This window comes from Taeniopygia guttata, chromosome 13, assembly GCF_048771995.1.
Source record: "Taeniopygia guttata chromosome 13, bTaeGut7.mat, whole genome shotgun sequence".
NCBI lineage: Eukaryota > Metazoa > Chordata > Aves > Passeriformes > Estrildidae > Taeniopygia > Taeniopygia guttata.
Genome location: NC_133038.1, coordinates 16,598,670 through 16,625,843, shown reverse-complemented (window position 1 = coordinate 16,625,843; position 27,174 = coordinate 16,598,670). Strand labels below are relative to the sequence as shown.

General features: G+C 41.6%; 1 protein-coding gene across 6 annotated transcripts; it reads left to right on the top strand.

Annotated features, from left to right (window-relative positions):
• On the top strand, nt 1–25,649 carry MATR3 (matrin 3). 6 transcript variants are annotated; one of them, NM_001205256.1, is given in 15 exon segments: nt 133–207; nt 7,864–8,940; nt 13,198–13,259; nt 13,817–13,858; nt 14,110–14,213; nt 15,327–15,379; nt 15,853–15,978; nt 16,576–16,701; nt 16,887–17,057; nt 18,286–18,417; nt 19,578–19,621; nt 20,087–20,477; nt 22,010–22,406; nt 22,992–23,113; nt 24,591–25,649. In NM_001205256.1, coding segments are annotated over 14 exon segments (2,712 nt in total). In that variant the 5' UTR covers nt 133–207; nt 7,864–8,049; the 3' UTR covers nt 24,642–25,649.
• Nucleotides 25,650–27,174: the final 1,525 nt, after the last annotated feature.

The following is a 27,174-nucleotide window of genomic DNA, read 5'->3' as shown; positions in this document are numbered from 1 at the left end:
CCGCGGCGGCGATGCCACTCCCCGGAAGCGGCCGAGGGCAGCCGCGAACCCGCGGCCCCGGGGCCCGCGCTCCTCCCGGGGGGCGTGGCCGCCGCCCCGCCCCGCCCCCGCGCCTTCCCATATTGCCCCGCGGGAGCGCGGACAATGAGCGGGGCGCGGGCGGCGGGCTGGCGGCGTGCGGTGCAACGGCGTTCTCGCGAGAGCACGGTGAGCGGCCCGCACCTCTCGCGAGAGCCGTACCGGCTGCGCCTCCTCCCCGTCCCCATCCCACACCCCACATCCCTCACGGCGGGCGGTCCCGGCCAGCGGCGGGAGCGGCGCGGACTCACCGGCGATACCGGAGCTGAGCGGGGCGGCCGCCGCCGGGCACGTGAGCAGGCGGGCAGCGGGCGGGCGTGCTCTCGCGAGCGCGGCGGAGCACGCGCGGGGCTCGCGCAGCCGCTTCAGTCCCTCTCTCCTTCCCTCGGTTCCGCCGTCCGTCCGTTCCTTTCCCCCGCCGCTGGCGCCGCGCCGAGCGGGAGGCGCCGCCGCGTTCCGTCCCCGCCGGCTCGCAGGTAGGAGCGGCGCCGCGCCCCCGGCCCGCCGCCATCTCGGGGTCCGGCGGCGGCCGCCCCGCCGTGAGGGGTGGGGGGGGGGGGGGGGGGCGAGGCGGGAGCGCGCGGCGGATGAGGGGGGGGCGCGCGGCCGTCACGCGCAGGCCCGGCCCGGCCGGTGCCGCGGGCCCCGGGGCGCCCCCGCCCGCCGCCAGCCGGAACTGCGGCCGCGCCGGGCCCGAACAAAGCCCCGGCCCCGCCGCCGCTCCCCGGGCCCGCGGACAGCGGGACCCAGCTCCACCGCGCTTTCCGCTGCCTGGAGCTCTCCCCTGCCCACGCTGCTGGCGCCTGCCGCGGCCTTGTTCCTCCCTCCTTCCTTAACTCTCTGAAGGCCGTTGGAGTCTTAAACTGCTGGTTTTTATGCCTATCCGGCCTTAAGACTTAATGAAGTGAGCAACAAGAATCCTGACTGTGCAGGCAGCCGTTTGACCTCTCTTTCTACTCAGTTTCACTTTCATATGTTTCAGGCTGTGCTTACAAATCAAGCTGCGGGGATGTTTTTTTTTCTTCCTGTGGCGGACTGATAACGTTCCGTTTCTTTAATGTACACACTCGGCTTCCAGAGTCAGAGTAATGAGATACAAAGTTCACCTATTCTGAAAACAACCAGAAGTTGAAAAGAATTTTCTGGGAGACTGAAAAACTGCTTTGTTAAATGATAAATGAGGCATTTACGCTGTTGAAAGAAAGCTGAACCATCCCTCAGTTTCCAAATGTGTGCCTGCTTTTCTTTCCACGATGCAGACCGTTGGGAAAAAAGTATCTGATAGGGTTCAAACTGTTGAACAATCTATTCTTTTCTTCTCAGCCTTAAATTCTTCAGTTTTTTTGAATTGTAGGTGGTCCTGACTTCTGGGAGTCAGATAAGTAGGGAGCAGCTCTGGTCAAAAATGTAAGTTTCTTAAAGCAGTCCGTGTAGTTTTCATGGGGAGAAGAAAAGGGTGCATTTTCAGAATCTTCATTACAAAGAATCTATTGATCCAGTGGTTTAATCTTCTTATATTTTGAAGTGTTAATATTTTAAGTTTTCAATGTACTAAAACGGTAAATTACTTTTATGTGTAGTGGAACATACTAACATTTTTATTGTGTTCCCAAGAAATTAGTGTACTTTTGTCTTGAATTTTGTCAAAAAAAAAAACTTTACAAAATGATTTATTACTAAATTCTGAGTGAAGATACTGGCACGCAGACCTTGGACGTGTTTGTGAAGTAACAAGCTGGTGTTTGTACTTCTGCATTGTGCACTTGGTGTTGCATACATCCTGGAACTAAATGATGGGAAAAGAACCCCAGTCAAACTCCTAAATGCGTCCTTAAAATGTGGATATCCATGTTCCTGCAGATAAAAACTGGAAATGAATTAAAGAGAGGGGAAGAAGAGTCCGTGTTTGGGGCTCCAGACTGAAGTTTCATATAGCTGTTACATTATAGCTGCTTGGTTTATGCAGGACTGCAGTTAAATAAAAATACTCATTAATTGGGTGAGAAATTAGGAAAAGCTGTGTGCTGCCCTTTGCTGTGACTTGCACATGTCTCTGCTGAGAGATTTGGTGAATACAAAGGTATTTTATAATGTAATACTCAACAGGCTTCTGGGTGGCTCAGCAAATCTGGGGGAGAAGCTGTTGCAAGCAGAGCTGCAATGAAATTATTTCCATTCAGTTTGTTAATTTATGAGTGGTTTTTTTAGTGTTGCTTCCTTTCTTCATCAGCTCTGAGTCAACAAGTCTTAAAAACAAAAGCAAATACTTCACTATATTTCTGAACTCATTTAGCTTGTGAGTGTTTAAGTACCATATTGTGCAGTCATAATTTCAACAAAAGGGTTTTTATTTTGAGCACTGAACCAATGAAACAGTTCTTTGATTTTTCTCTGCAGCTAGAATACTTCTTGCAACCTCAAGTAGGATTTCAGCTGGGAAAGACCAGGATTTTATCCCAGCTCTGGAAAAGCCTGGAGGCAGATGGAAATTCAGGTTACCAGATCAGAACACAGAACTGTTCTGTGTGAGGTTTTTCTTTTCTTTTTTGTTTTCTTTTTTTTTTCCTTTTTTTTTTTTTTAATGGTAAAAATTGGTCTGTGAATTCTTCTGGGGTTGGTATCAAAATTTTGGTGTCTGAGGGGCTGTTGGTCCCCACACCTTCTGGGAATGAAGAAGAATTGTGTCCTTGTTGTGCATAAGGACACAGTTGTGTTGCCGGAGTTTCCCAGTGAAATTCCACAGAGATTCTGGTTTTGGCAGAGCCCCACTGTTAGTGGCTCCAAGGAGATTTTTGGAGCTGCAGGAACCTGTGTGCACCTGTTTTACTGGAAAGTGGAGGCTCTGAAGGTGTCTGTGGGATTGAAAGCCCTAGAAAGGAATGTGTTTGTGGTGTGGTCACCACAGTGACAACAGTTACCTGTTTCTGGGTGTTACTTCTTTGCCTTTCATAAAAATACATGGGTTTTGCCTTCTTTCTCTACTGTTCTCGAATCTTCTTTTTTCTACTTCTGTTTCTGTAAAGGAATAAATGCATCTCTTACAAAAGAGGGCTGGTTGAATATATTAAATTATATAATGAGCAGAAATGGGAAACCAACCTCTTTTGTGTTCCTTTTTGCATTCAGATGTTGAAAACTAAGTTCTTTTACGATTCTGGATTGCTAAATCAGTCATTTTAATTCCCCATTTGTAAATATGCCTATTCAGATGTCACACTTCCCTGTTCTGAAGCAATCCTCTGTTACAGTCACTTAAACTCTCAGATTATTTTGTGTTTCTCTGATCAAGAAGTCCCTGGGATGAAGATAAACTTAATCCGAAGAACTGAAACTCCTCCAGTTGTTGTGCCTGAAGCGGACTGGTTAATCTGTGCCCAGAAAAAGCAGAGTCCTGTGTGCCAGGTGCTCCTGAAGTTTCATGAAGGGCATGACCTTTGAGGTGGTTTGAACAAGAGGAGTGCTTGTCTTGCCTGTGGAACAGCTGTATTAAATAACCACTCTGAGTATTGGGAGCTGAAATGAGCAAGAATCTGCATTTATTTAAGGCAGCTGGGCAATGCCTCCTTTGCCTTTGGACAATACAGTGACCTTTTCTGTATTGTCCAAAAGTTAATCCCTTGGATTTGAAATCCATTGTACTTGGTCATTCAGCAACTAGATAACATCTGCTTCTAATTTCCTTGCAAGTTCTTGTTTTTGCCACCATCAATTCTCTGCGCAGCATGGGGGGGCTGTGTGTCCAAATTCCAGAGCTCTTCCCTCAATAGCCCTTTTTGCCATGGTGTGCTGGAGCCAGTTTTGCCAAGGAGCAGAAGAATTCTCCCATAGCAGAACAGAGTGCCACACCAAGTACGATGTGTAAGAGACAAGGAAGACCTATCGATGTTTATCCAAAGAGCAGACTCCCAAAAACTTCTCTGATACTTTTTTCTCAAGGGTCTATGGTCTGCAAAAGCATTGTGTTATTACAAATTGAGGGTGTTTATTTTCAGCTTGTGGATAATTTCATGTTTTCACCACAGCTTAATTTATTTATTCTAATTCAATGTGTTTTGAAGTAAAAGTGAAACTGACTAGAAAGTGAAGACAGTTACTTTTCATTTTTAAGTCTTTTTCCTGTAAATAGTGAAAGAGAAATGGGTAAAAGATGTGTTGTTCTAAGAACAAGGTTAACATTAAAATTACATTAACTATGCATAGGTTAAAACCCCCTGAGAGTGGCAGAAGGAATAGGGAGCTGGGGATTTTTCGGCCTATTTGTGTTCCATAAGAGGTGACAAGCTGAGGTTATTGTGTTCAGCATGATCAATATATTCCAAAAATTCACTGAATTAAACTCAGTTCTTAGGTCAAACTTAATATTGGAGCAAGAGTTCAAAGCTTTATTGAAAAGATATGTTCAGATTTACACTAAGAGAAAAACCTTCTACAGTGTTTGAAAATCAGCCTCATTTTGGGCTCTGATAACAGTGTACTCTGTAGGATTCAAATTCCTTATTTTTGTTGTCTGCCTTTTATAGAAAACTCTTTTGCAACTTGTAGATACAAATTGTTTTCATTGTCTGCATTTGTCTGGAAATCTAATAACATTTTGACTTTCAACTTATTTCAAGATTGCTTGATATTGTATATTTTCAAATCTTAATATGGCCAAATTTCTGTCCACAGATCTTTAAAAAAGGTGTATGTGAAAGCCTGTCTGTTCCCAGAGTAGCTGAAGTTACATGGAGAACAAGTAGCATAACACTTTGAACTAACTCGTGTCTGGCTCTCGAGGCAGCCGTTCAATCCTACCCCTCTTGTTGCTGTGACTCAGTTGATGGCACCCTCTCTCAAAAGCTGGCCCTGCTCCATGGGAACCTGTCTCTATCAGATACTGGCATGGAATCATCAGCACAGGAAGTGCTGCCTTGGGATCACGTTAAACCTGACCCTGTGGAAGTTAAACATCTTTGGTGTGAGGGTAGAGCTCTTCCCCCACCTCTTTCCGTTGTCTTAAAGGACAGGGTTGGTTAGGAGTGGAGTGCAGCAGCTGTTGCAAGATGAGTGGTGTGATAAATAGTGGTTTTTTGGTGATATTCAAACTTATTAATTTAAGTACTCAAGTACCTAACTGGATGTAGGGCATTTCCTGATAGCACCAATTGCCGACATGTACTCTGTCTTCATCATACACTTGTCTTACTGTCCCACTTCACGCCTTTCCATAAGATTGTCCCTCTCTGTGTCTTTGTCTTGGGTTTTTCTCCCATCTTTCCTATTTTTATTTTCCCTTTGTCCCTTCTCTGAGTGTTTGCAGCTGCAGGAACTGGGTGTCATTCTGTGAAGCTCTGGTGTGGGGTCTCAGCATGGCACCGTTGGGTCCTGCAGCCCTGGTCCTGCCAGGCCAGGGTGCCATGGGATTTGTTCCCTGCTAATCTCTGCAGTAGCACACAATGAACTGCCAATTGATTAGGGAGCATTTGTTCAAATAAAGGATGTTTTTGAAAAGTAGAGAACTTTCCTGATTTAGTGGAAACTTGAATAGTGTGTGTCCTTGCACTAACAGCAGGACACAGCGAACCTGTCCTGACCACAGGGGTATTTGTGGAATTGCTGCTAGGTCAGGCTCAGCCCCCTGGAATACCTGATTTTATGAAGAACCCAGTAAGTTCAGCTTCAAACCCTTCTGAAAGAGTGTGAATGAACTAGGAGGAAATTTAGGTGTAAAAATTGAATGAGTAAAGATTAGCTTGTAAAATTGTGATAAAAGTACTTTGAAGAATATTGAATGAATGTAAGATAAAAGCATGGTACCCAGGTGAATATTGGAGTTCCTCTCTGTTTGAACTCAGAAGAGTCTTGATTTTTACAATATAGCTCTTCATGCTTTCTGTTCAGGTGTCCTCCAGTGTGGCCCCCTTCTCTGGGGCATCTCCCTTAGAATTCAGCTGGTGTGCTCCCCCTGTGTTCTTGTGTTACTGTTTTCCTCTGAAGCTTTTTGCGGTGTTTTCTGTCTTCTGCCTCAGAACTTCCAAACTTCTTTTCATTCACATGTTTCACAATCTCTTATTCTTAACAAATGTCACACAGTTAAGCTTCCTTTCAGTGACTCCAGTGTATTTGAATCTTAAAAATGTAGTTGAAATTAGTTTAGATGCATTGATAACAGATCATGTAGCAAATTGTATCAAGGAGTTACTTTGCAGAGGTAGAGTTTTGTGTATTTTGTGTGTTTTTCAGGCAATCTTTTTTTTTACATAAATGCTGCTACAGAGGGAAAAAAAAAGTGCTTTTCAGTTTCATGCACTGTTGGAACAGCCTGTGTATTGAGCAGGCAGTGGGGCTAGAGACCTCTAACCTTGACCTTTTTCCTTCTCTTTCCAGTACAAGAGCCATTGCCTTCTGCAGAGCTGGTCTCTTCAAGGAAACGTCCTTGCTTTAATTTTGTCCTTTCCATTCCTCCCCCAAATGTACCTGTTCTCTTGGGAGCTGACTTCATTTGCAGCTGTGCAGTTTGTGCCTGTTTCTTTTCCCAGTGATTCTGTGTTTGATGTGCTCCTCGGTGGCAGTGCTGGAGAAGCAGAACTGCTCTGCCCACACTGGAAAGGGCTTTGTGGCGTCAGGGACCCAAGAGCAGATTATTCAGATTATTCCCGCTGGAATATTTTAACATATTGAATTGCTTTAAACTTTATGTATCTGTCCCAAGGCTGGAGGAGGATGGGGTGAAGTGTTACAGTTATTTCTGCTCTGCCCTAAAAGAACATTTTATGAAATGTATTCATTGCAGCATGCTGTGGATATTGATAGACTGTTTAGTTAAAACTTTGTGTAAATGCAGTTGAACCAAATATTTGAGTGCTAGATTAGTATTTTAATGGGACACTAAAGAGTCACTTCTCTCTTGTGAGCAGTATTTTAGGATCTTTAACTCCCACACGTGGTCACCGTGCCAGTGCCAGCCCCAGGCAGGCAATGCCGCTGGGATGTGGTGCCATCTCCTGACTCACTGGGGTCTCTTCCTGCAGGAGCAGGGTTTTCCTTGGGTCTCCCATCCCAGCACTAAGCCTGACCTTGTTTAGTTTGAGGTCTGAGAGTACAAGCTAATGTCACAGCTGCCATGTAACAGAGTAAAGAATCCCTTCAGCAAGGCTGTTGGCAGTGTAACTGCAATTGGAACAAGAGGTCTTGTTTACTTCCTGCAAAATGTAAAACTTGTTTTTCTTGTTCACATCTGTCTTCACATCAGTAATTGGAATTTTACTGCATAAAGACTGAACATTATGTTTGGTCTTATTTACAGATCTTATAGCAGAAACTTTTTGCCCAGACTTCAGTTACTTTTAACTTCCTTTCGTCCTGTTCTGTGATGGTAGAGGTTTCATTTTCAAATATGTGTTATATGCCAAAATCATCTTGGATTCTATGGGCCTAAGTTTTTTGTGTTCTTCTCACAGACATAGTACATTAATGTAGGGTATGAACAAAGCCATTAACCAGAGATCAAGGCTTACATGCCAGTAAACTTTATAGATGCTTTCAGACATCACAAACTTCTGAAATTCATTTTTCTTCGGTGTGAAAGTAGCTTTTTGTGGAAGAAGAGTAGTATGTATAGGAAACACTACTGTATTTTTATCTGCAATAATATATGTAGGTTCTGGGTAACTCTTGAATCTGTTATGTGATAAAAGCCTTGTAAGATTGAGATCTTTAATGTTTTTTTAGCTCAACATGATGCATAAGTTTAAAACTGCATCTGTTTAAAGGGATTTATGACTAAAACTGCTTGTTTTTCTACAGAATTGTCTGGTGTTTCTCAGCTTGAAGAAGATCTGCAGTCATTATTGATCCTCTTTCTTGGCGTTACCATTTTTGAAGTGAAGTTTGCCTAGCTTTCTAGTGTGAGCTCTCTTTGCAGCCATCTTAAAAAAAACTAAACAAAAAGAATTTTTTTGATCCATAAAGTAGACAAGCTCTAGTTCTACAATGTCCAAGTCATTCCAGCAGTCATCTCTGAGTAGGGATTCACAAGGTCATGGGCGTGACCTCTCTGCAGGAATAGGCCTTCTTGCTGCTGCTACCCAGTCTTTAAATATGCCAGCATCTCTTGGAAGGATGAACCAGGGTACTGCACGCCTTGCTAGCTTAATGAATCTTGGAATGAGTTCTTCATTGAACCAACAAGGATCTCATAGTGCACTGTCTTCTGGTAGTACCTCTTCCCATAATTTGCAGTCTATATTTAACATTGGAAGTAGAGGTCCGCTCCCTTTGTCTTCTCAGCACCGTGGAGATGCAGACCAGGCCACAAACATTTTGGCCAGCTTTGGTCTGTCTGCTAGAGACTTAGATGAACTGAGTCGCTATCCCGAGGACAAGATCACTCCTGAAAACTTGCCTCAGATCCTTCTACAACTTAAAAGGAGGAGAGCTGAAGAAGGTTATGGTAGAGATGGCAGATCATCCACACGGGAACCACCATACAGAGTACCTAGGGATGATTGGGAAGAAAAAAGGCATTTTAGAAGAGATAGCTTTGATGATCGTGGTCCTAGTCTCAACCCAGTGGTTGACTATGACCATGGAAGTCGTTCTCAAGAATCTGGTTATTATGACAGAATGGATTATGAAGATGACAGATTGAGAGATGGAGAAAGGTGTAGGGATGAATCTTTTTATGGTGAGACTTCGCATAACTATCATAAATTTGACAGTGAGTATGACAGAATGGGTCGTGGTCCTGGTCCCGAGAGATCTCTCTTTGAGAAAAAGAGAGGTGCTCCTCCAAATAGCAATATTGAAGACTTCCATGGATTCTTACCGAAGGGTTATCCCCATCTGTGCTCTATATGTGATATGCCAGTTCATTCTAATAAGGTGAGTTATGCACCAGATACTTCTATTTTCCTTTACATTGTAGTATCTGTTCTGTTTTTACCTATTTCTTTAATTATTTCTATGGCCTGGTTGCTTTTGAAATGATCTGAAAGTTGGTTTGAGAGTGAAAAAGGCACTTGGTTTATTTGTAAGGTAATTGTTGACAAACATTGTAAACCAGGGCTTTACATTAATGTATTTTATTTGCCCAGATTGCTTAACTTCAAGTCAAACAGCTATCATCTACTGGGATATCTTGTTTATATTTTACATCTACATGTTCTCTTAACCACAAACATCTGGCATTCAAGCAGTTTTGGGGTGGGTTTTGATATTTTTTTGTTGGTTTGGGGTTTTTTTGCAGTGTATGTACTGTGCCATTCCGGAAGCTAGTTTCAGCTCTCCTCCACATCTGTCTTGATTGCTGATTTATATGTAGTTAAGATGCATTCTTGCATAGTTCTGCTTTTTCCCTGTCCAGAGGGAAAGAGTTAATGTAGAGCCCTGGAACTTATTTGCAAAAGTAAAAACCACGTTTTAGATTAGCTCATTCTTGCCTTTTTAATTTCACTTTAACACTCTATCTCATACTATGGCTGAAATTTGTCGTCATTTTTCTCCTTTTTTCACAACTTTCTTAGAACACTTCAGACTCACTTTTTATTGTCACATGTTGCATCTATCCCTGTAGACTCTCCGAGCAATCAGTCTGCTGTTGCAGTATCCTGCTCTGTGTTCCTAGTAGTGTTCTTTACTTGGCTCACGAGTAGAGTGGATCTTCGGGTGTGTTCGGTGATGCTGAAACTTCCCTCTTAGTTATCCACGCCTAGTGCAGCTCTGCAAAGGGAGCAGGTTACTCAACATGATTCAGATGGTGTTTTCAGAGCCTTCTCACTTTCACCTTTTCCAGTGTACTCATCTTGCTGATTTCCAGTATACTAGGCAATTTAATTGGCTAATACAGTGCCCCTCTTGTCACAATTAGTGTCTAATTAGCTTGAAGGCCTTCAATTGAAAACATAATAAGTGCTATTACTGTAAAATTGATACAATGTGGAATTGCTGTTACTAACCATTTCTTTACAGTTACCTCTCAAAAAGTGCTGTTCTGTACATCTGATCTTTCTGAAACACAAGAATTATTCTGTCCCTGCAAGGAAAGGATCAAACCACTTCTAGAGCACATGCTGTATGGCTCCACCTGATCTGACAGTTTATGAACTTGTGTTGCTTTAATTACTTTTGATATAAAATACAGTAATCCAGGTTTCTTGTCTCCTGTATTTGACGTTTATTTTCACTAAAGTTTTAAGTGTTAACAGTTTAGCTGCCATGCTTAGTTCTGTAAAAGGACTTCATTTGGTTAGATTGAACATTTACCTTCTGAGGCCCTTGAAGATGGCAACCGGTAATCCTGTAAGTAGGGGTCTTTTTAGCTCTTTATTTTAAAGGCTAACGGCTCTTAGTGTGCTTTGGAGTGCAGATCTAATGAAAGGATATCCTCATGGAAATACCTTTCCAGGTATGAGAAACACCAAATTCTTTTAACAGCATAACATAAGTGGCTGACCTCTTCTGTAACTTTTTTTTTAAGGAACATACTTTGACTTTAAAACTGCTAGTGCACAGTAAAATATTTATGATTGGATCATCTGGTTCTTATTACCCAAGTTGGGGCTTTATTTCTGACTTCAGAAATCATGTCACCACAAGAATTTTTCTCTTTCTCTCCTTCTTTCCTCTGCTTTGTATACCCAACCATTACAAAATTCCTTATTTTGTCTTCCACAAAATCCAATCAAGTAAAACATAACTTTTAAAATAATCTGATTTGAACGGAAATTTATGGAAAGCAGAAAGGGAATGCCTTTCATAGCTGGGACTGTAAATTTATTACCTTAGTAACAAAATATTTTCCCCACCTCCAGATAAAACTATCAGTGATTTTTTAAAGTGTTTGATCAAGCCATGTGTATTTTAAATACAAGCAAGGTGTTAAACATCCTTAGTGTAACTTAAATTGGCAGAGTAGAATTTTGGTGGGTTTTTTTCATTTTAATGATGTGCTTAATTGCTTCTTTAATTTGATGTGTGTATATTTTAAGACTGAGTTTATTTTCTGTCTGTGAAGTAAATTGTGCCCCAGTTACTTCAGGCATTTTGTCAATCCTGATCCCTTTATCAGGGAATGAGGTGTTAGATGTGGAGGGATTGTTTTCCTGCCAGAGATAAAGGCTGATGCAACCCGAGCAGATGAATTTGGAGGTGATTGGAGGTGAAAGGCTTGAACCTGGTACATCTCAGAGGGAGAACCTGGCTGTGGCCCTGGGACAGGGCTGGCTAAAATTAGGTGCTCAAGTGTGGCCTCATTTTCAGAGGAACAGCGTGTCCTCTGGCTTGCATCGACCGAGCCAAAGGGGAATCTGGGTTTTCAGAAACTCAGTTCAGGTTATCTCTTGCTTAACTTGGGGCCTTTGTGTTAATGAGTTCCTGTAAATGCAAATAATCTGGTGCCCCAAAACCCTGGGGAAGGGATGCTTCCAAATGGTGCAAGCAGCAAAGAGAATCCAGATTAAGAATTGTGGAATTAAAAAATTAATGTAGATGAGCTACCATTGTTCCCTAGGGGAGAAGAAAAATCTGAAGTTACAATCACATCCCCCTTTTTTGCCAGTTTAGAAGTATTTGAATGAGAATTAAATCTTCTGAATTTTGCCTGTAGTTTGCAGATAACTTCTACATCAGTTTTGTATTGAGACAGATTGAAAGCATGTTATGGCTGGTGGAATTAGCCACTGAGGCTTTACTGACTGTGCCCCCAAATTTAGAGGGATTTGGGGTTTAAAGGACTGTTTTCTAGAGTGTAATGTTAACACTTGTTAGCAGGTATTGAACTGAAGAAACTTCATATTGAGTGGTTCATAGATTTTTTTCTGGTGGGTATTTTTCATCCTAATTGCCAGCCTATTTATAGTTGCAGAGCCTACATCTTGTGCAGTTAACAAGAAAAAGTGGTGCTCTGATTTTACATCTTGATAAAAGGGATGACTTCATCTTGCTCCATGTTGGGAGCATAGTACTTTGAGAGACTTTAAATTGAGATTTTTCTCCTTTGTAGGAAGTGCAGGGTAGGCATTTAACATATGGAATGCTACAGTGAGCCTTGGGAATGTCTCATTGTATCCAGGATGGCTGTAGTGTGGCAGGGACCAAAAATTTGGAAAGATATGGGATTAGGCAAAAACCCTTTGTTGGTGCTGAGTAGAAACAGACATATAAGAGGAGCCACATAAAGCAGTTGCCAGTGCACTTTGTGTTCATAGTTGAAAATGTGGCTGGTAAGAAAAAAACCTTCAGTTGTAGAAAACTTTAAGCCCCAAGGCTCTTGAAAGACTCTCCCCCCCATTTATCTCTGCTGGTGTTTTTCTTCCCTGAGGAGCAGCAGAGTGAAGGTCAGGCTGTGGCTCCCAGATATGCAGCAGGGAAACTCCAGAGCTTCTGTCACTTCCCAAATGTGAATAAAGCACAGATTTGTGCTCTTACTTGTAAGAATATAAAGATACAGAGATCAGGCACTAAAATAAGTAAATCCCTTTGCAGTTAAAATGGTCTGCAGAAATCCCTCATTCCTATCTAGTGCTAAAACCAGAACCAGGAGGAGTTTTACCTGGATTATTTGGTTCAATTTCATTATTTCTCCTTTGTACCATCTTGGTTTAGATCTGCTTTTTTCACTTTTTATTTCCCTCAAGTGGTCATATATTTGATATTTCATCTGTATACTTGTAGTTTGTCCTAGCTATGCACTTAGGTTTCTTTTAGTCTTTCCTTTCTGAATTCCGTGCAATTTCTTGGCCTCTTTATGGTTCTAAAAATTGGAGTGTTTACTTCATATTAATCTGTAGAAATCTGAGGAATGAAGCAGAGCAGAGGAAATTCTGCAATGCCTGAAGACATACAAACAGCCTTCAGTTCCAAAGGCTGCCATGGCCCTCAGTGCCTGGGCTGGAGTTTTCCAGGGAGCTTTGCACTCTGAGGCTGGAGCAGCCCTGTTCCCACCAGACACCTTTTCAGCCAGGTTAGCAGGGAAGAGGGAGGTCCAGTGTCAGTGTCTCCTCAAAGCACCACCAGCAGATTCCATTCTCTATGGATCTGCAAAACTCCAGCTTAGCAGAGAAGACACTGCTCTAGGCCATGACTTTGTGGGAAGGACTCCCATGGATGGCTGCTAATTGTGCCTTGTTTACTTTGCTGCAGGAGTGGAACCATCACATCAATGGAGCGACTCACAGCCGCCGCTGTCAGCTGCTGCTCGAAATGTATGAACTGAAGTACAGTAACTGGGGAGGAGGGCTCAGCCTGGGACAGCACTCAGGCACAGCCTGCCATTCTTGGGTGTCCTGTGCAGGGCCAGGAGTTGGACTGGATGATCCTTGTGGGTCCTTTCCAGCTCAAGATATTCCCTAATTTTAAATAACTGTTGCACGAAGCAGGTTTAGAAAACTTACTGTGCCTTCTAGGGAATAAAAGCAACTTGGAGAATCTTCAGGACAAAAAGGGATCTTGGTTCATAGCTTTGGAATCCTACTGATGTATATGTAATAGCTGGAACTTAGCAGTTGAGAATCTGATGTAATTGTAGTTGCTGATACCAACTTGTACATTTTTGTTGTAAAACCAGCAGTTCTGCTAACAGAGTAGGGAGTTTGTCCTGAAGAGCAGCATTTCTGTCAGTGCTGCTCATGGCTCTGGCAGCGGGCCTGGAGTGTTGCCTGTGCTGCAGCTGTCTTACACCTCCAGGTATTGCTGTTTGTGTTACACAGCCAAAGGAGATTGCATGTTTCTTACATTTTCTTTTAATTTTGTCTCTTTTAAGATACCCAGAATGGAATCCTGACAGTGATTCAGGACATGGAATGTAAGTAGTAATTAATTTTGAAGTATTTATAATTGTTTATTTGAAGCAGAGAGAGTTTCTAACATTTTATGTGAAACAACACACTTCCTTTGGTTCAGATTGATTCTTCCCTTTTTTTTCCAGCTGAAGGGCAGCAGTAGAAGTAGCCTGAGTTGTCTGCATAGAAGCTCTGCAGAAATTAGGGTGTTTTGTGAATTAAAGCTTCACAGTTTCTTGCCTTAAAATGACAGTGTGTTTTCCCCTCTTTCTAGGGGTGATCCCTTTATGTTGCAGCAATCTACAAACCCTGCACCGGGAATTTTGGGACCACCACCACCTCCATTCCACCTTGGAGGACCTCCTGTTGGGCCCAGAGGTAACCTCAGCAGGCACCTGCCTTTACCAGGTTTAGCTTCTTGCTAGGTTTTTTTTTTTTTACTCTTGTTTTGATTTTTTATCAGTGTTTTGAAAGAACAAAGGAGAATGCTTTTCTAAGCACGAGACCCGAAATACTTTGGCAGTGGTGGGACTGGTACTGTGTTCCCACACTTCACCTTTTTGCCAGCTCCCTATGGCTGGTGATTTTTAACTGAGATTAATCTACATGTTTTGAGCACTTGGATTTTTTTTTCCTATGTAGGAGGTTTTTCTATCTGTCTTCAGAGTAGCTACATGTTGGTGGAGTTTTCTGGTAAGAATTCAGTGTCCTGAGTGGTTTTTCCCCTTATTTTCAAGTGAAATCGAGAAATAAATTGGAATAGAAGTGGAAAGATGGATGATGCAAGCCTCTTCCTCTCAGGAAAGGAGGCTAAGAATCAGATTCTTGCCTGATGCTCTTACTTCCTACCTTTTACATAGTTCAAATGACTAAAATAGCAAAATTAATTAATTTTGTTGAATATCCTGACGGAGTACAGGTATTTTAGACACTTTTTAGATTATAGATGCATTCATACTTTATTACATTAAAATAACACTGTTAATTTTTCAAAATATCTCTGATTTCACTATAGGCCAAACTATTTGAAAGGGGTTTTGTTTGTGTTTGGTATTTTGGATTTTTTCAATGGATGTTGTGATTAAATTGGTGTTTTAGAACCTAAATCCTCAACTGTATAAAGAGTGTCTTAGATAAAGAAATTTCACATCCTTTGTGTACAGAGGAGTTTTCCTCTGGCAAATCTTGTTTAAAATGGGTGATTTTTTTTTTCCCCAGTGGGCTGTACTTACTCTCTGCTGTTCCTGAACAGCAATAAACGCAGCTCTTTCTCTCATGTTAAAGAGAAGGAGCGGGAATGAGGACCCCAAGTTACAAGAGTTCTGAAATAAATAAAAACCCTTTTTAGAGTGCAATGAAATAATTAGGTTTTAGAACTTGATTTCACTCTGGTATTACAAGTGACATGTCTTTCAAGAACTCACGATGAGACATGTTAATCCCAGTCTTACAGGTTGAACTAAGCTTGTTCATTCTTTCAATTTCTTAAAGGAGCTGGAAATGGCAATATGCAAGGACCCAGACACATGCAGAAGGGCAGAGTGGTTAGTATTGAAATTCTTCTTTTTAACTCACATTTTTGTTATATACTTTTTCTGTGTTTTCTTAAGGTGAGGATTTTGGTTTTTTAATTAATTGTTTGTCTTTAGAAGTGAGATGTTGGAATTTGTGTGGAAGTACTGAAGCTTTGGTATGAGATGGGAGTTTGTTGTGTTGAGTACTCTACAAAATATTTATTCCAAAACTGTACAGAACTTCTTTGAACGTTCTCTTAATGATGAAGCTGTGGGAAGTGAACTTGCCAAAAGGCAGCTTTAGGGTGGCAGGCATCTTGCTCTGGCTATCTGTAGAAAAGCTGTGCCTTTTCTGGATGCATCTTGTTGCAGTCACTAGTGAAGATACAAATAATTTTTAAAAATTTAAACAGTTACACCAGTAGAGCAGAGCCTTGGCAGACTTTAGGTTTGCTGGTACTCAGGTTTTTTCATGCTGTGTGCACATGCTTTGTCTTCAACAGGAAACAAGCAGAGTTGTGCACATCATGGATTTCCAGAGGGGAAAGAACCTGAGATATCAGCTGCTTCAGCTCGTTGAGCCCTTTGGGATAATCACAAATCACCTGATTCTAAATAAAATCAATGAGGTAAGGTTGGGTCCCAGGGCTCTGCTGGTGGGGCTGGCTGGTGTCTCTGGTGGCCTTCATGTCACTGTCTGAGCTTTGTTTTTGAAAAAGACTTGCTCAGCCACCCAGTGAGATGCCACATCTGTCATCAGGGACATGTGGGAAAGGAGGAGTGTTTCCAGAAATGCTGCACTACTGCATTTTCACTTAAACATTGAAAAATCCTCCTGCTTGGTTGTTCATTGCTTTCTCAACAACACCACATTCTGCTCTTGTGTGAAAACTATCTGAAAACTTACTTGATTTTAGTTTGTATTATGGAGTGTGTCTTATTTTGAAGTGTGCAAAAAAGTAATACCATGTAAGTGGAAAAAGCAGGAAGCAAATTAATGTTTTGAATCTAAATCTAGGTGGAATGTAAACAAAAAAAAATAGTTCTGTTTGGCACCTAAATGAAGTATCTGCCAAGTTCTGCAGGTCAGTTCACATTGTAACCAAAAAGCAGTTTTCATTTCTGATGCAGTTATTTTTAAAAGGAAGCATGGAAGAGCTTGAAATTTTTTAACAAAGTTAGATTCCTGAAAGAGCAGCACGTAATTTACTTTTGTATGATTTTAGGCATTTATTGAAATGTCAACCACTGAAGATGCCCAGGCTGCAGTGGAATATTATTCAACAACACCTGCCCTGGTGTTTGGTAAACCTGTCAGAGTCCACTTGTCACAGAAATACAAGAGAATAAAGGTAAAACACTTTGCTTTTTTCTGCATTGCCTTATTTTAATCTGGGGCAATCAGTGTTATGATGCTGCTGCATTTAAGTTATTCCTAATTTCTGTACTTTTCAGTGCATCAGATTAATCAAGGGACAGTCACCCATGTATATTTTATATATAGGTCTTAAAAAATGTCTTTCCCTTTTAATCTTAGAAACCTGAGGGTAAACCTGACCAAAAGACTGAGCCACCAAAACCAGAGCTTGGTCGTGTGATCCACCTGAGCAACTTGCCCCACTCGGGCTACTCTGACAACGCCGTGCTCAAACTGGCTGAGCCCTACGGGAAGATCAAGAACTACATCCTGATGAGAATGAAAAGCCAGGTGATGCAGGGGAGCCCCTGTGGCACGGCTTCAGGGGGTTTAAATGGGAAGAAATGAACACCTGTAGCTGGGGCATGTGTGGATTTTGTGCTCTGGCACAAGTTTGGAAATGATCCAAGGTCTGTCTAGGTTGGGGGTTTGCCTTGGAGCTTCCTGTGAAGCTTCCTTGATGCTTCTTGTGTCCCTGGAATATGAGCTGATTTAAAAACAGAAAAACAGGTATTTTAGCATGGAGGTTTAATTATTTGATAATGCAGATTCTGTGGAGCCTTGGGTTTGTTTTCTTAGGGCTGAAAAACCATTACCTATGAAACATATATTCCACTGTTACATGTTCCTTTTATTTACCCTTTTTCATTCTTTAAAACTAAACAAAAGTAGTCCTTTGCTTTTCTAGCTTGGAAGAGAAAGGTTTGAAGACAGACCATTGCATGTGTATAGTGAAATGCTTTGGATGTGCATGAACAAGATTTCTAGAAATACACAGGAGTTTAAACTATTTAGCTCTTATTTTTTTTAAACTTTACTGTCCCAGTTCATTGCTTCCTTGAGTTAGAAAAGGAAGTTCCCCTGCTTTTACAAAGAGGTGGGTGTCTGAAACCCTAATGCCATACTTGAGAAGTGAAAAATTACTAAACTGTTGTGTGACCCCCTAGGAAGTCAACCCTGACCTTACTTCACTGGAAAAACAAAATCCCTTTGCTGTCTAAGTTGGCTGCTGAAACAGCTTTCAGTTTTTTGGCAAGGATACTCCAGCACAGATGTGTTTGTTTAAAGCTCATTCAGCAGCCTTGTGAGATCTCCTCACAAAGCTGGAGGAGCAGCAGTTACTGCCTTTCTGTTTCAGCTTTCTCTCAAAAACCACGAATAAAATACTGAGGTAGTCTCTCAGCTCCCCTGAAATTCCTGGGTATATAAATACTAAATAAGAGTTTCGTTGTCCCGGTACTTTTTAATTTAAATCATATTTTACTTTATGGTGTCTTTTTTGGCAGATTATTCAAATGCCTGTTGAATTTCAGAACTGTCCCTGGGACAGATGTTCTGAATGGGAAAGCTGGGGTTTGCAGAGCACTTGGGTAAATGTTCAAGTGTTTGGTGAGGATGGATGAAATTGAATCTCATAATTTTGTTTCAGCATTTGGAAATGCTGCAAGTTAAATCGCACTGCCTGGGAAAGTGTTGTGTGTTTAAGAGCCTTTTTTAATGTGTGTTTTAATCTTTTCAGGCCTTTATTGAGATGGAGACCCGAGAAGATGCTTTGGCCATGGTTGAGCATTGTGCCAACAAAGCGCTGTGGTTCCAAGGCAGATGTGTGAAAGTGGATTTATCTGAAAAGTACAAGAAACTGGTGTTAAGGGTAAGGACTTTTTTAATTGTAGCTGAAGATGTAAAGGGAAGTAGATGATAGCTATTTCTTATTGAAAATTATGTTGCATGTAAAATTGAACAGTTGGCTAATATTTCTGACTCCAGTTACTTGGCACAAGTGTAGTGTTATGAGGAGAAGTTAAAGGATATTTCTTTCAGATTAAACTAACCCAAACAGTTACTATAATTCAGATTTTAGAGTAAATTATGTAGATTTTAATTAAAATTACTCCATTTAGAACATTCTCTAATGTGGGATCCTTTTTTTCCCCTTCATCTATGAAAATCAAGAAGGTTTGTGAAAACTTAAAATGTATCAGAACTGCACCTCTGCCTTTGCAGGTGATACGAAGGAGGGAAAGACTGACTAAAGGGAGTTTTTACATAACACCAGGGTAATAGTCATGCAATTGTAGATGTTTCTTGATCAGACTGGGACAGTAGTTAGAAAACCAAGAGGAAGTCAGCTGGTCAGAGCATAGTGCTGGTAATACCAGGGTTGTGGGTTCAGCCCTTTTGGACTGTTCACTGAAGAGCTGGACTTGATGTTCCGTACAGGTCCCTTCCAACTCAGAATATTCTGTGATAATAAAAGGAGAAATCTGAACTGTCAGGCTGTCTCCTAGAAACATCAACTTTGTTGTGGAGCATGAACAAATCTTACTGTTGCACATGGTAGTGCAGCAAAATGAGCACTTAGTGGCAATTTGAATAGATTGAATCACTTGAATACAAATGACATTTCCTGTTCAGTAATTCATAAACAGGTGAAGTGATGGGAGTTTGCTAAAGGTTTTCCACTAATGATGGAGAAAAGGACAGCTTAGGCCTGATCTGTCCCAGTGCCTGCACTAGATGCTGTTGGTTCACAAACAAACCAGGAATTATATGTGAATTTTTGGGAGCAGGATATCCCATTTGTTTTGTATTGAATAATTACTGTGAATAAAGGCAGGGGATTTCTAGGTTGGTCAGGTCGTGTCTGACATGAAATAAAGGTTTACTGATCAGTTGGTGGGTGGCATGGACAGAATTCCTGGGGTTTAATGTAGCTGGAAGCACTTGGCTGGACTGTGTTCTGGTCTGAATTAATGCAGCAGTTGGTAAGTCATAGTCTGCTGTGACTCACTGATTTTTTTTTAATTTTAGATTCCAAACAAAGGAGTTGAACTGCTGAAAAAGGATAAAACCAGGTAATTTCCTATTGTTAAACCATGATGTTGTTTAAAGGAAGTATGGAAATACTTTCTTCAGCGTATAGAAACAATACAAAAGTCAGGCAAGCTTTGAGATCAAATGGTTGGTGGTTTTTTCCAGAGATTAACTGCTTCAAATATGCTACCCCCCCTTCCTCTAATGATGGAGATTTCACAGCCTCTTCAGGCTCCTCAGGAAATCCTTTGCAGCCCCTAATTTGCCTTGCCTTCCTGCAATTTAAACCCACAAGCAGTTGTCCTGTCTTGTAAGGATAATTTCTCCTTGGAGCAGCTTTTTATATGTTCGAAGAATTATGTCCTTCAGGGTTTCCCTCAGCCTTCCATTTTCTGAACTGAAACACAATAGTTTCTAGGCTTGTCTAAATAAATGTGATCTTTTTCTTTAGTAATTTCTGGACTCTCTCCAGGTTTACAAGCAGCAATGTTCTTTGTTCTTTACAGAAAGAGAACATATTCCCCAGACAGCAAAGATTCTCCCAGTGATAAGAAGTCCAAAACAGAACCTGCTCAGAAACCTGAAAGTGGCAATGCAGAAGAAAAAGCAAAAGAGGAGAAACAGGAGGATGCTGCTGAGCCTTCAAGTGCCAAAAGTGGGGAACAGACAGAGCAAGATGAGCCCAGTTTACTCCTGGAGTCTGAAGACGAGCTGCTGGTGGATGAGGAGGAGGCAGCAGCACTGTTGGAAAGTGGCAGCTCAGCAGGAGAAGATGCAGATGTTGCCAATTTAGCTGATGTGGCTACCGAGGAAAAAAAGGACACACCTGATGATGCGACTGTAAAAACTGAGGGGAATGTTACAGCCACTCCAGCAGCCAAGAAAAAGCTTAAAAAGGTAACTCACACAGTGAGATGGGGGAAGCCCAGTCTAACTTAGGTAGCACACCATATGCATTCTGTTGCAGACCTTCCTCTGTGGGTCTTTAAAATACCTGTCTGGAGAGAAACAGGTGTTAAAGCTCCTGTGAGGAAAATGGAAGATCTCACTGGATGTAACTTGCATGTGGATTCAGTTAAAAACCCCTGATTCTGTTTCGACACAAGCTTTAATTAATTTGTGGGCTTCTACCCTTGTTGCTTGCTGGGGATTTGCTTGCTTTTCTCTTCACCTTTTTTTGACTAATACTTAGCTAGGAACTCTGTTCTCCCGAGCAGTTTCTCAGCAAGCTGTTTGTAGTTACTCTTGAGCCTCGAAATGATGTTAAAAAAATAATCTGAGCTCGGACAGAATTGGATGTACAGCTACGCCTGACACTGAGGGGCAGGTAGGACCATCTGCAGTTAGCCAGGGCCCCTTTCCCACTGGAGGAAGACAAGAATTGGTTTCAAGAGATGTTTCCAGTCACAGGCTACTTAGTGTGAATTCCCTTTTTCTCACTACATCATCCCACATTCTCGTGGGTCTTAGGTCCTACCTGCTTTGTTACTCGTACTCAGTTCTGTGGAGTAGTGTGCAAAGTTGTAGTAATTTGTTGACTTGGAATGTTGCTTTGCAAGAAAGGTATGTTCCTAATTTAATGAGATGTGCATGGATCTCAGTTTTGGGAGATCCTTGTAAGGAACTTGCTTAATGATGCTGAGATGGATACTGACCATGCAAATGGCATTTCCCAGTTTTCTTACTGTTCCTTATTAGTATGGTGGCATTGGCTATGATAAACTGCTTCAGAGCCAAACTTCATTCCTTGAAGACCCACGTTCACAAAGCAAATGCTGCCTTAGGCCTACTCAGAGTTGCTGTTAAGTATGTGGAATAGTGATCTCTCCATATCAGCAAGAGAATTTCCAAAAAATTCAGAATTTAGTCCATCTAATGAAACCTGAAACCTTCACAGTTTGGGTGGTTGGTGGGTTTTGTTTGGATTTTGTTGTTTTAATGTGGATGACCTAAGCTTTCTACTGGTTGAAAAGAGCTTTTCATTCTTTTTAATGAGCGTTCATACCATTAGTGGGGATAGAATAGTTCTGGTAAGGTTTTGCCTTCTATTAAGGCCATGAATTAAAGATCTTACGGGACAAGGAAATAAAAACAAAATTTGTGTACTCCAAATCACTTAAGGTACTCATGTTAAAAGAACTTTCATCTTGAGAATTTAAGTGGTTTTGGCTCTGTTCTTAAGTTGAAATTGTCGCTGTGGTGAAACAGTGGCCACTCCTGATGCAAAAAAAAAAAAAATTAATTGTGAAAGAGAATCCTTGATTCTGGGGCAGTGGGGTACAAAAAGAGCTGGTTAAACCTTGAGTACAGTTTGAGCGAGCGAGGCAACTCCTGTAGGAGGAGTTTGGGGGATGTGTTTGTGTTGTGAAGCTCGGGAGGGTCTGAGGGGAGCGCTCAGGCTGAGCTGACACAGCCCCTTGTCCCCGCAGCGCTACGTGGGCGGCTTCCCGCGCAGCATGGAGGGCTTCGTCACCCTGGACGAGGTGGGCGACGAGGAGGACTCCGACCACCAGAAGCTCCGCAAGTCCGGGCTGGCAGCCAAGGCTGCGGGCAAGAGCGAGGACAGCCTGGCAGAGATCAAGGTGGACAAGATTGAGGAGCCAGAGCAGGAGAGTGAAACAGTGGAAAACGGAACGAAAAGTGAAGAGAATGCCAAGGCTGAAAGTGTTGAAGCTTCTGATGCTACAACAGCAGCACAGGATACTGAGAAAAACGCCCAGGAAAACACAGACCCCCAGGGCGAGCAGGAAACAAAGAGTGTTCTGGAGAAACCTCTTGTTCCAGATGAGTTTAGGATTGGGCCATACCAGCCAAACATTCCTGTTGGTAAGGCTGTTTCCATTCCTTTTCCGAAATGTCTCTGTGCATTGCAATAGCATTTCTCATTTCATCTGACTTTTATTTTTGGCAATACATTGCCCCATAGCCTTTCATTTTAGGGCTTTCCCCTCCTCCTCCTTTTTCACTCCTGCCCTTAAACCCAGTATTGTCTTCCTTTTTTCCTTATTTTCATAGCATTTTTCATAACCCTTTCCTTAGGCAGAAATTGACAGAGGTATCTTTTAGCAACACAAATTCAATTGCTAGCACAAAGCACAACAGTGGTAATAGTTCAGAGTCATATTAAATACTCCAAAACTGATTACAAAATGTTGTGAGTTCTTGAAGGACCCAATAAAATGGACCCTTAATCTGAAAGGTTGATTTTTAAATTTAAAAAAAAACAGCCTGCACATATTTAGTTACTACTAGGCCCCTGCTTGACTAAACTAAAACAGACTTTTAAAGATAATTCAGCTTTTAATGTAAAGTGAATTATGGTTTTAAGACTTAGCTGAAATGACATATGACATTAAAAGAAATGATGTAGAGTAGATCTCTTAGTTTATTTTGTGGTGTTTACTCCTCTAGGTGTGAATTATGTGGTACCCAAAACAGGGTTTTATTGCAAATTGTGTTCCCTGTTCTACACAAATGAAGATGTTGCAAAAAAGACCCATTGCAGCAGCCTTCCTCATTATCAAAAGTTGAAGGTAAGGCAAAAACTTGTTCATTTTAAATGGCTTGATTCTTTCTGGGGAATAGAGCTCAACGAAACCGGACTGAGAATAAAAATACCTTTCAGGCAGTGGAAATTGGCTTACTCAGTGACTTTTAACTCTAGACAGACCTCTCCAAAACTTCATCTTGTGAAAACAATATGCCGAATACACAGTTTAAAGAGTGGCTCCAGCATTTTTTTTCTCTTGTAAATTTGGATTAAAGAGGGAATTCCAATTGGAATAAGGCCAGGCTTCAAAGTAGTGACGCAGAGTAAATGCAGATGGCCCAGTTCCCTTCCAGTTGTCCCTTGAGAGTGTTTTCAACCAGTCAACAAAGCTTAAGATGAAGTTTTTATATATTTAAAAAAGCAAAAACCTTTGCAACTTCTGATTTTGTGAGCACTTTTTCCATTTTCTTAACCGGATGAGGTATCACATGATTGCATGGCATGAGTGACAATGCTGCTGCTGTAACCTCATACTGTGAGCTGCAAATATGACCTCGAGGAAAGGGCAATCTCAAAGGAATTCTGATAGTCCTACAGTGTCACATTAATGCATTTCAGGGCAGTTGATCCCTGAGCTGAAAGCAAACCCCAGGGGCTCCACAGAGAAGGAGAATGTGGCACCTCATAATTCAGACATTTGCCTTCTTGCAGTAACAGGGAACCCCCTAAATAAACAGAGGGCCCAGGAAGGCAGATGGCACATAAATTGTCATCAAACAACACTGTGAAGGAGTAGATCAGAAAATCAGTTCCCATGCGGGATCTTGTAGGAGGAAAATCCACCTCATCCATCACCATAGTGTTTTTTTATTTTTGTTTTCTTTTTTTTTTCCATTGAGATACCTGCTTATGGGACATTAAAGCTTTGATGTAAAAAGGGAAGGGGGGGGGGAAATGCTAATTTTTGAGCTTTATGACTTGAATGAAACATGATTTGCTTTGCTTTTTCCACGGCAAAAATGATCAGTGAGCTCCTTGTGGGTGATTGTGTGACTGTGGTAGGGTTTGGAATTGAGGAGGGAAGGGGGGAATGCAGCTTCTGTTTCACAGTGGCACCTGCTTGGAGATGGAAGTCTCCTTTGCTTGGGAAAACAGAATAGGTGAATTGATGTTGCTGCCAAATATCATCGAAGTGGTACCAAATTCCTCAGAATTCCAAAGTAACCCTTCTCCAGGGAGGGCAGATACTGTGTCTGTGCCTCTGTAGAGGGCAGATTGCACCCAGGTAAGCGGCTCCGTGTGTCACAAGTCCATGACAAAAGGAGAAGGAATTCCCTTGGCTTGCCAAGGAGAGCTCCACTCCAGGGCAAGGAGAAGTGCTAGCCTTGTTAGTTATGACCTTTGCAATTGATGCTCATAGATTTTAAACTTGAAAATTGGATTTGTGTTTCCATTCTTTATGTAGTGCCTGTGAGAAACTCTTTAAATATATCCCAAATGTAACTGGTTTCTTTCAACAGAAAATTCTGGATAAAATGGCAGAAGACTTCAGGCAAAAGAAAGAAGGTTAAAAAGAAGGAAGGATGTAAGGAAAACGTGGCTTTGTTTTTAATGTTAATCTTTTTTAAAAGCAGTACAAGTAGTAGATGGAAATACTGTATTCTTTTTTTGTTTTAGTGAGATACAGTAGGCATTATAGGTCTGTTCATGTGTTAAATGTTGTAGCAAAAAGCATATGCAGTTAAGTTAATGACAACAGTTTGTTCTTAATGTGAGAATGGCAACAACTTTTGACACTTCAAGCTATTACAGAAAAATCTTGCACCCTTGTGGAAAGCTCATCTATGAGAAGAAAACTGCGTTTAAATGAAATTTACTACTTTCAAGCTTCAGAAATTGTCTTTCAATTCCATTCTGAATAAAAAATGAAAAGTAATACTGTATTTTTATTTTATCTAGAACATTCCGTATTTTGGTCTGAGCCTAGCAGCTGTTTAATTTTTAGTGTGAGGCTGTCATTGCATTTCACTTTGGAAAAGTCGTTAAATGTAAGTTGCATTTTTAAATGTTGAATTGCAGTTTCTTTTAATGTCACTGCTGTTATCTATAGCAAATAGGAAAATTAGTGATTAGTCAGCTTTACAACTTTGTGATTTTTTTTTTTCCTAAGCTCTTGCTAGACTTTCCTATTCAGCTATTCTGTGTATTTTTAGTGAGAAGTAAATGCCCATTCTCTGACCAGTATTATTTCCTTGAGCTCTTCCTGCTTTTACTTGAATCTTGTCGCTGTCGTACATCTCTGGTATGTCAAAAGCAGCATTGAAGTCCTAAAAGGGACAAAGGTATCTTTATATTCTTCACATGGAAGTTTTCATACCTGCATTTTAACATCATTTTTTTTGTTAAAACCTGGTTTTGTCAAGACTCTTTAGAACTGTGCACTTAATGTACCTGCACATGTGAGATGTGAACAGGAATTTGCATGTGTAACCTGTGTTTATCTGTAGTTTTTGTTATTTACTGCTTATTTGTGACTTCAGGTTACTAAAGTGATTCCCAATAAACAAAGCTAGACCACAGTGATTTGTTATAGATGTTTGGCATGTTAACCAGTGTGTCTGCTGAACTCTTTATCCTGTGTCAGGTCACCACACCAAAACTTGAGCTCTTTTTAAAATGTGCATGTTTTTAACACCTTTGCTTCAGCAGCTTCCTGCATAACTCTTCTTTCTCTTCCTTAAACCCTCTTGCATTTCCAAACAAATTAAAATATCACTTGATAAAACCCTGGTAGGTATATTCTGCTGACACTTTTATTTCTGGAGTTTTGGTGTGTTCTCATCAAAGCTGAAGCCACATCCCATTCATGCAGACAAAACAGACTGGGGCCCATTCTTCCAGCCTAAGGCTCCAGCAGTGAGGTTTGGCATGCAGGAGGCTGAGTGTTGATGAAGTTAAAATGTCTTTCGTTAAGCAGACACACCCAGCAGACACAGGACTTTGTGTTGTGTGCAAGTCAAGCCTGGAGAACTTGTTTTTCCAGCTATGAAGTTGTGTTGCACCCTCACCCGAGGGGGTGCAGTCCCTCACACAGCTTGATCCACTTCCAGCGGGGGCAAGCAGGTTCTGTGAGCAGCCTGGAGAGGTGAGAAGTGCTGAGGAGCAGCTCCACTGCAGGGTTTGTTGAATTAGCACATCCAAATTAAAAGTTTTGCCATGCAGTGACTCGTTTCCTTACAGAGTGCAGTTACTGCTCTGTACACGACACTCATTAGTATGCAAAGTGATGTTTGGGTTTGTAGGAAATTAATTAAATGTCAGGCACTGACAGAATCTTAAAGCTTTGAGGCCCCTGAAAGAAATCACAGGCAGTAGCAGCTCTGCACTTAGAGCAGAACTAAGTCAGAGATGGGCTTGGAGCCCTGGTTAGGTGGCATTTGTCACTCATCTGTCACTGAGAGGCTGTTGAGTCCCTCTGCTGTGGCTGCAGACCAGGCACCCCTTCTCTCTGAGGGCAGCAGATAATTTATTTCAAAGGTCTTTTAAGTTTCCTTACAATGTGCATTTAAGATTCATGTATCAATATACTACATTCAGTTTTTTAAAGTAGCCTTTTGTTAGCTAATAGCTGTGCTGCTCTTGTAACTTGTGTGAGTGCTGACCTGTGAACAGGTAAACATGTGCCTCTGTTTAGTGTTTAAACATAAAGCATGCCCAGGTGTGAGTGATAGTAAGTGTAAGGATGCTTTTGCACCTCAGAAGTTAAATCAAACCCATTGCTTTTGCAAAGTGTCTTCTGTTCCCATGCAGAGGTCAGGGAGAATAAGATCCCTTTGGGTAATTTCTGATGAAAAGGTGCCAGAAAAAAACCGATTATGAGGACAGATTCCAGACACGCACGCTGGTGCTGTCGGCTGCTTATTTAGGAATAACTGCACTGTGAAAGGTGAGGGAAATCCCAGAGCACAAGGGCGAGTGTGAAATGTTGGGCTCTTTGTTTCAGGCGCAAGTTTCGGCTGTGAGGAGTGAGCAGAAAGAGAAGCCTCTTGGAGATGAGAAAACCACATCCTGCTGGATTTGTAGAGTTGGAAATTGTGGAAATAA

Coding starts and splice junctions, on each gene's coding strand:
- MATR3 (XM_030283611.4), top strand. CDS start 8,050: ATGTCCAAGTCATTCCAGCAGTCATCTCTGAGTAGGGATTCACAAGGT. Junction 13,859..14,109: donor AGTGATTCAGGACATGGAAT/GTAAGTAGTAAT, acceptor CCCTCTTTCTAG/GGGTGATCCCTTTATGTTGC. Junction 17,058..18,285: donor TGATGAGAATGAAAAGCCAG/GTGATGCAGGGG, acceptor TAATCTTTTCAG/GCCTTTATTGAGATGGAGAC.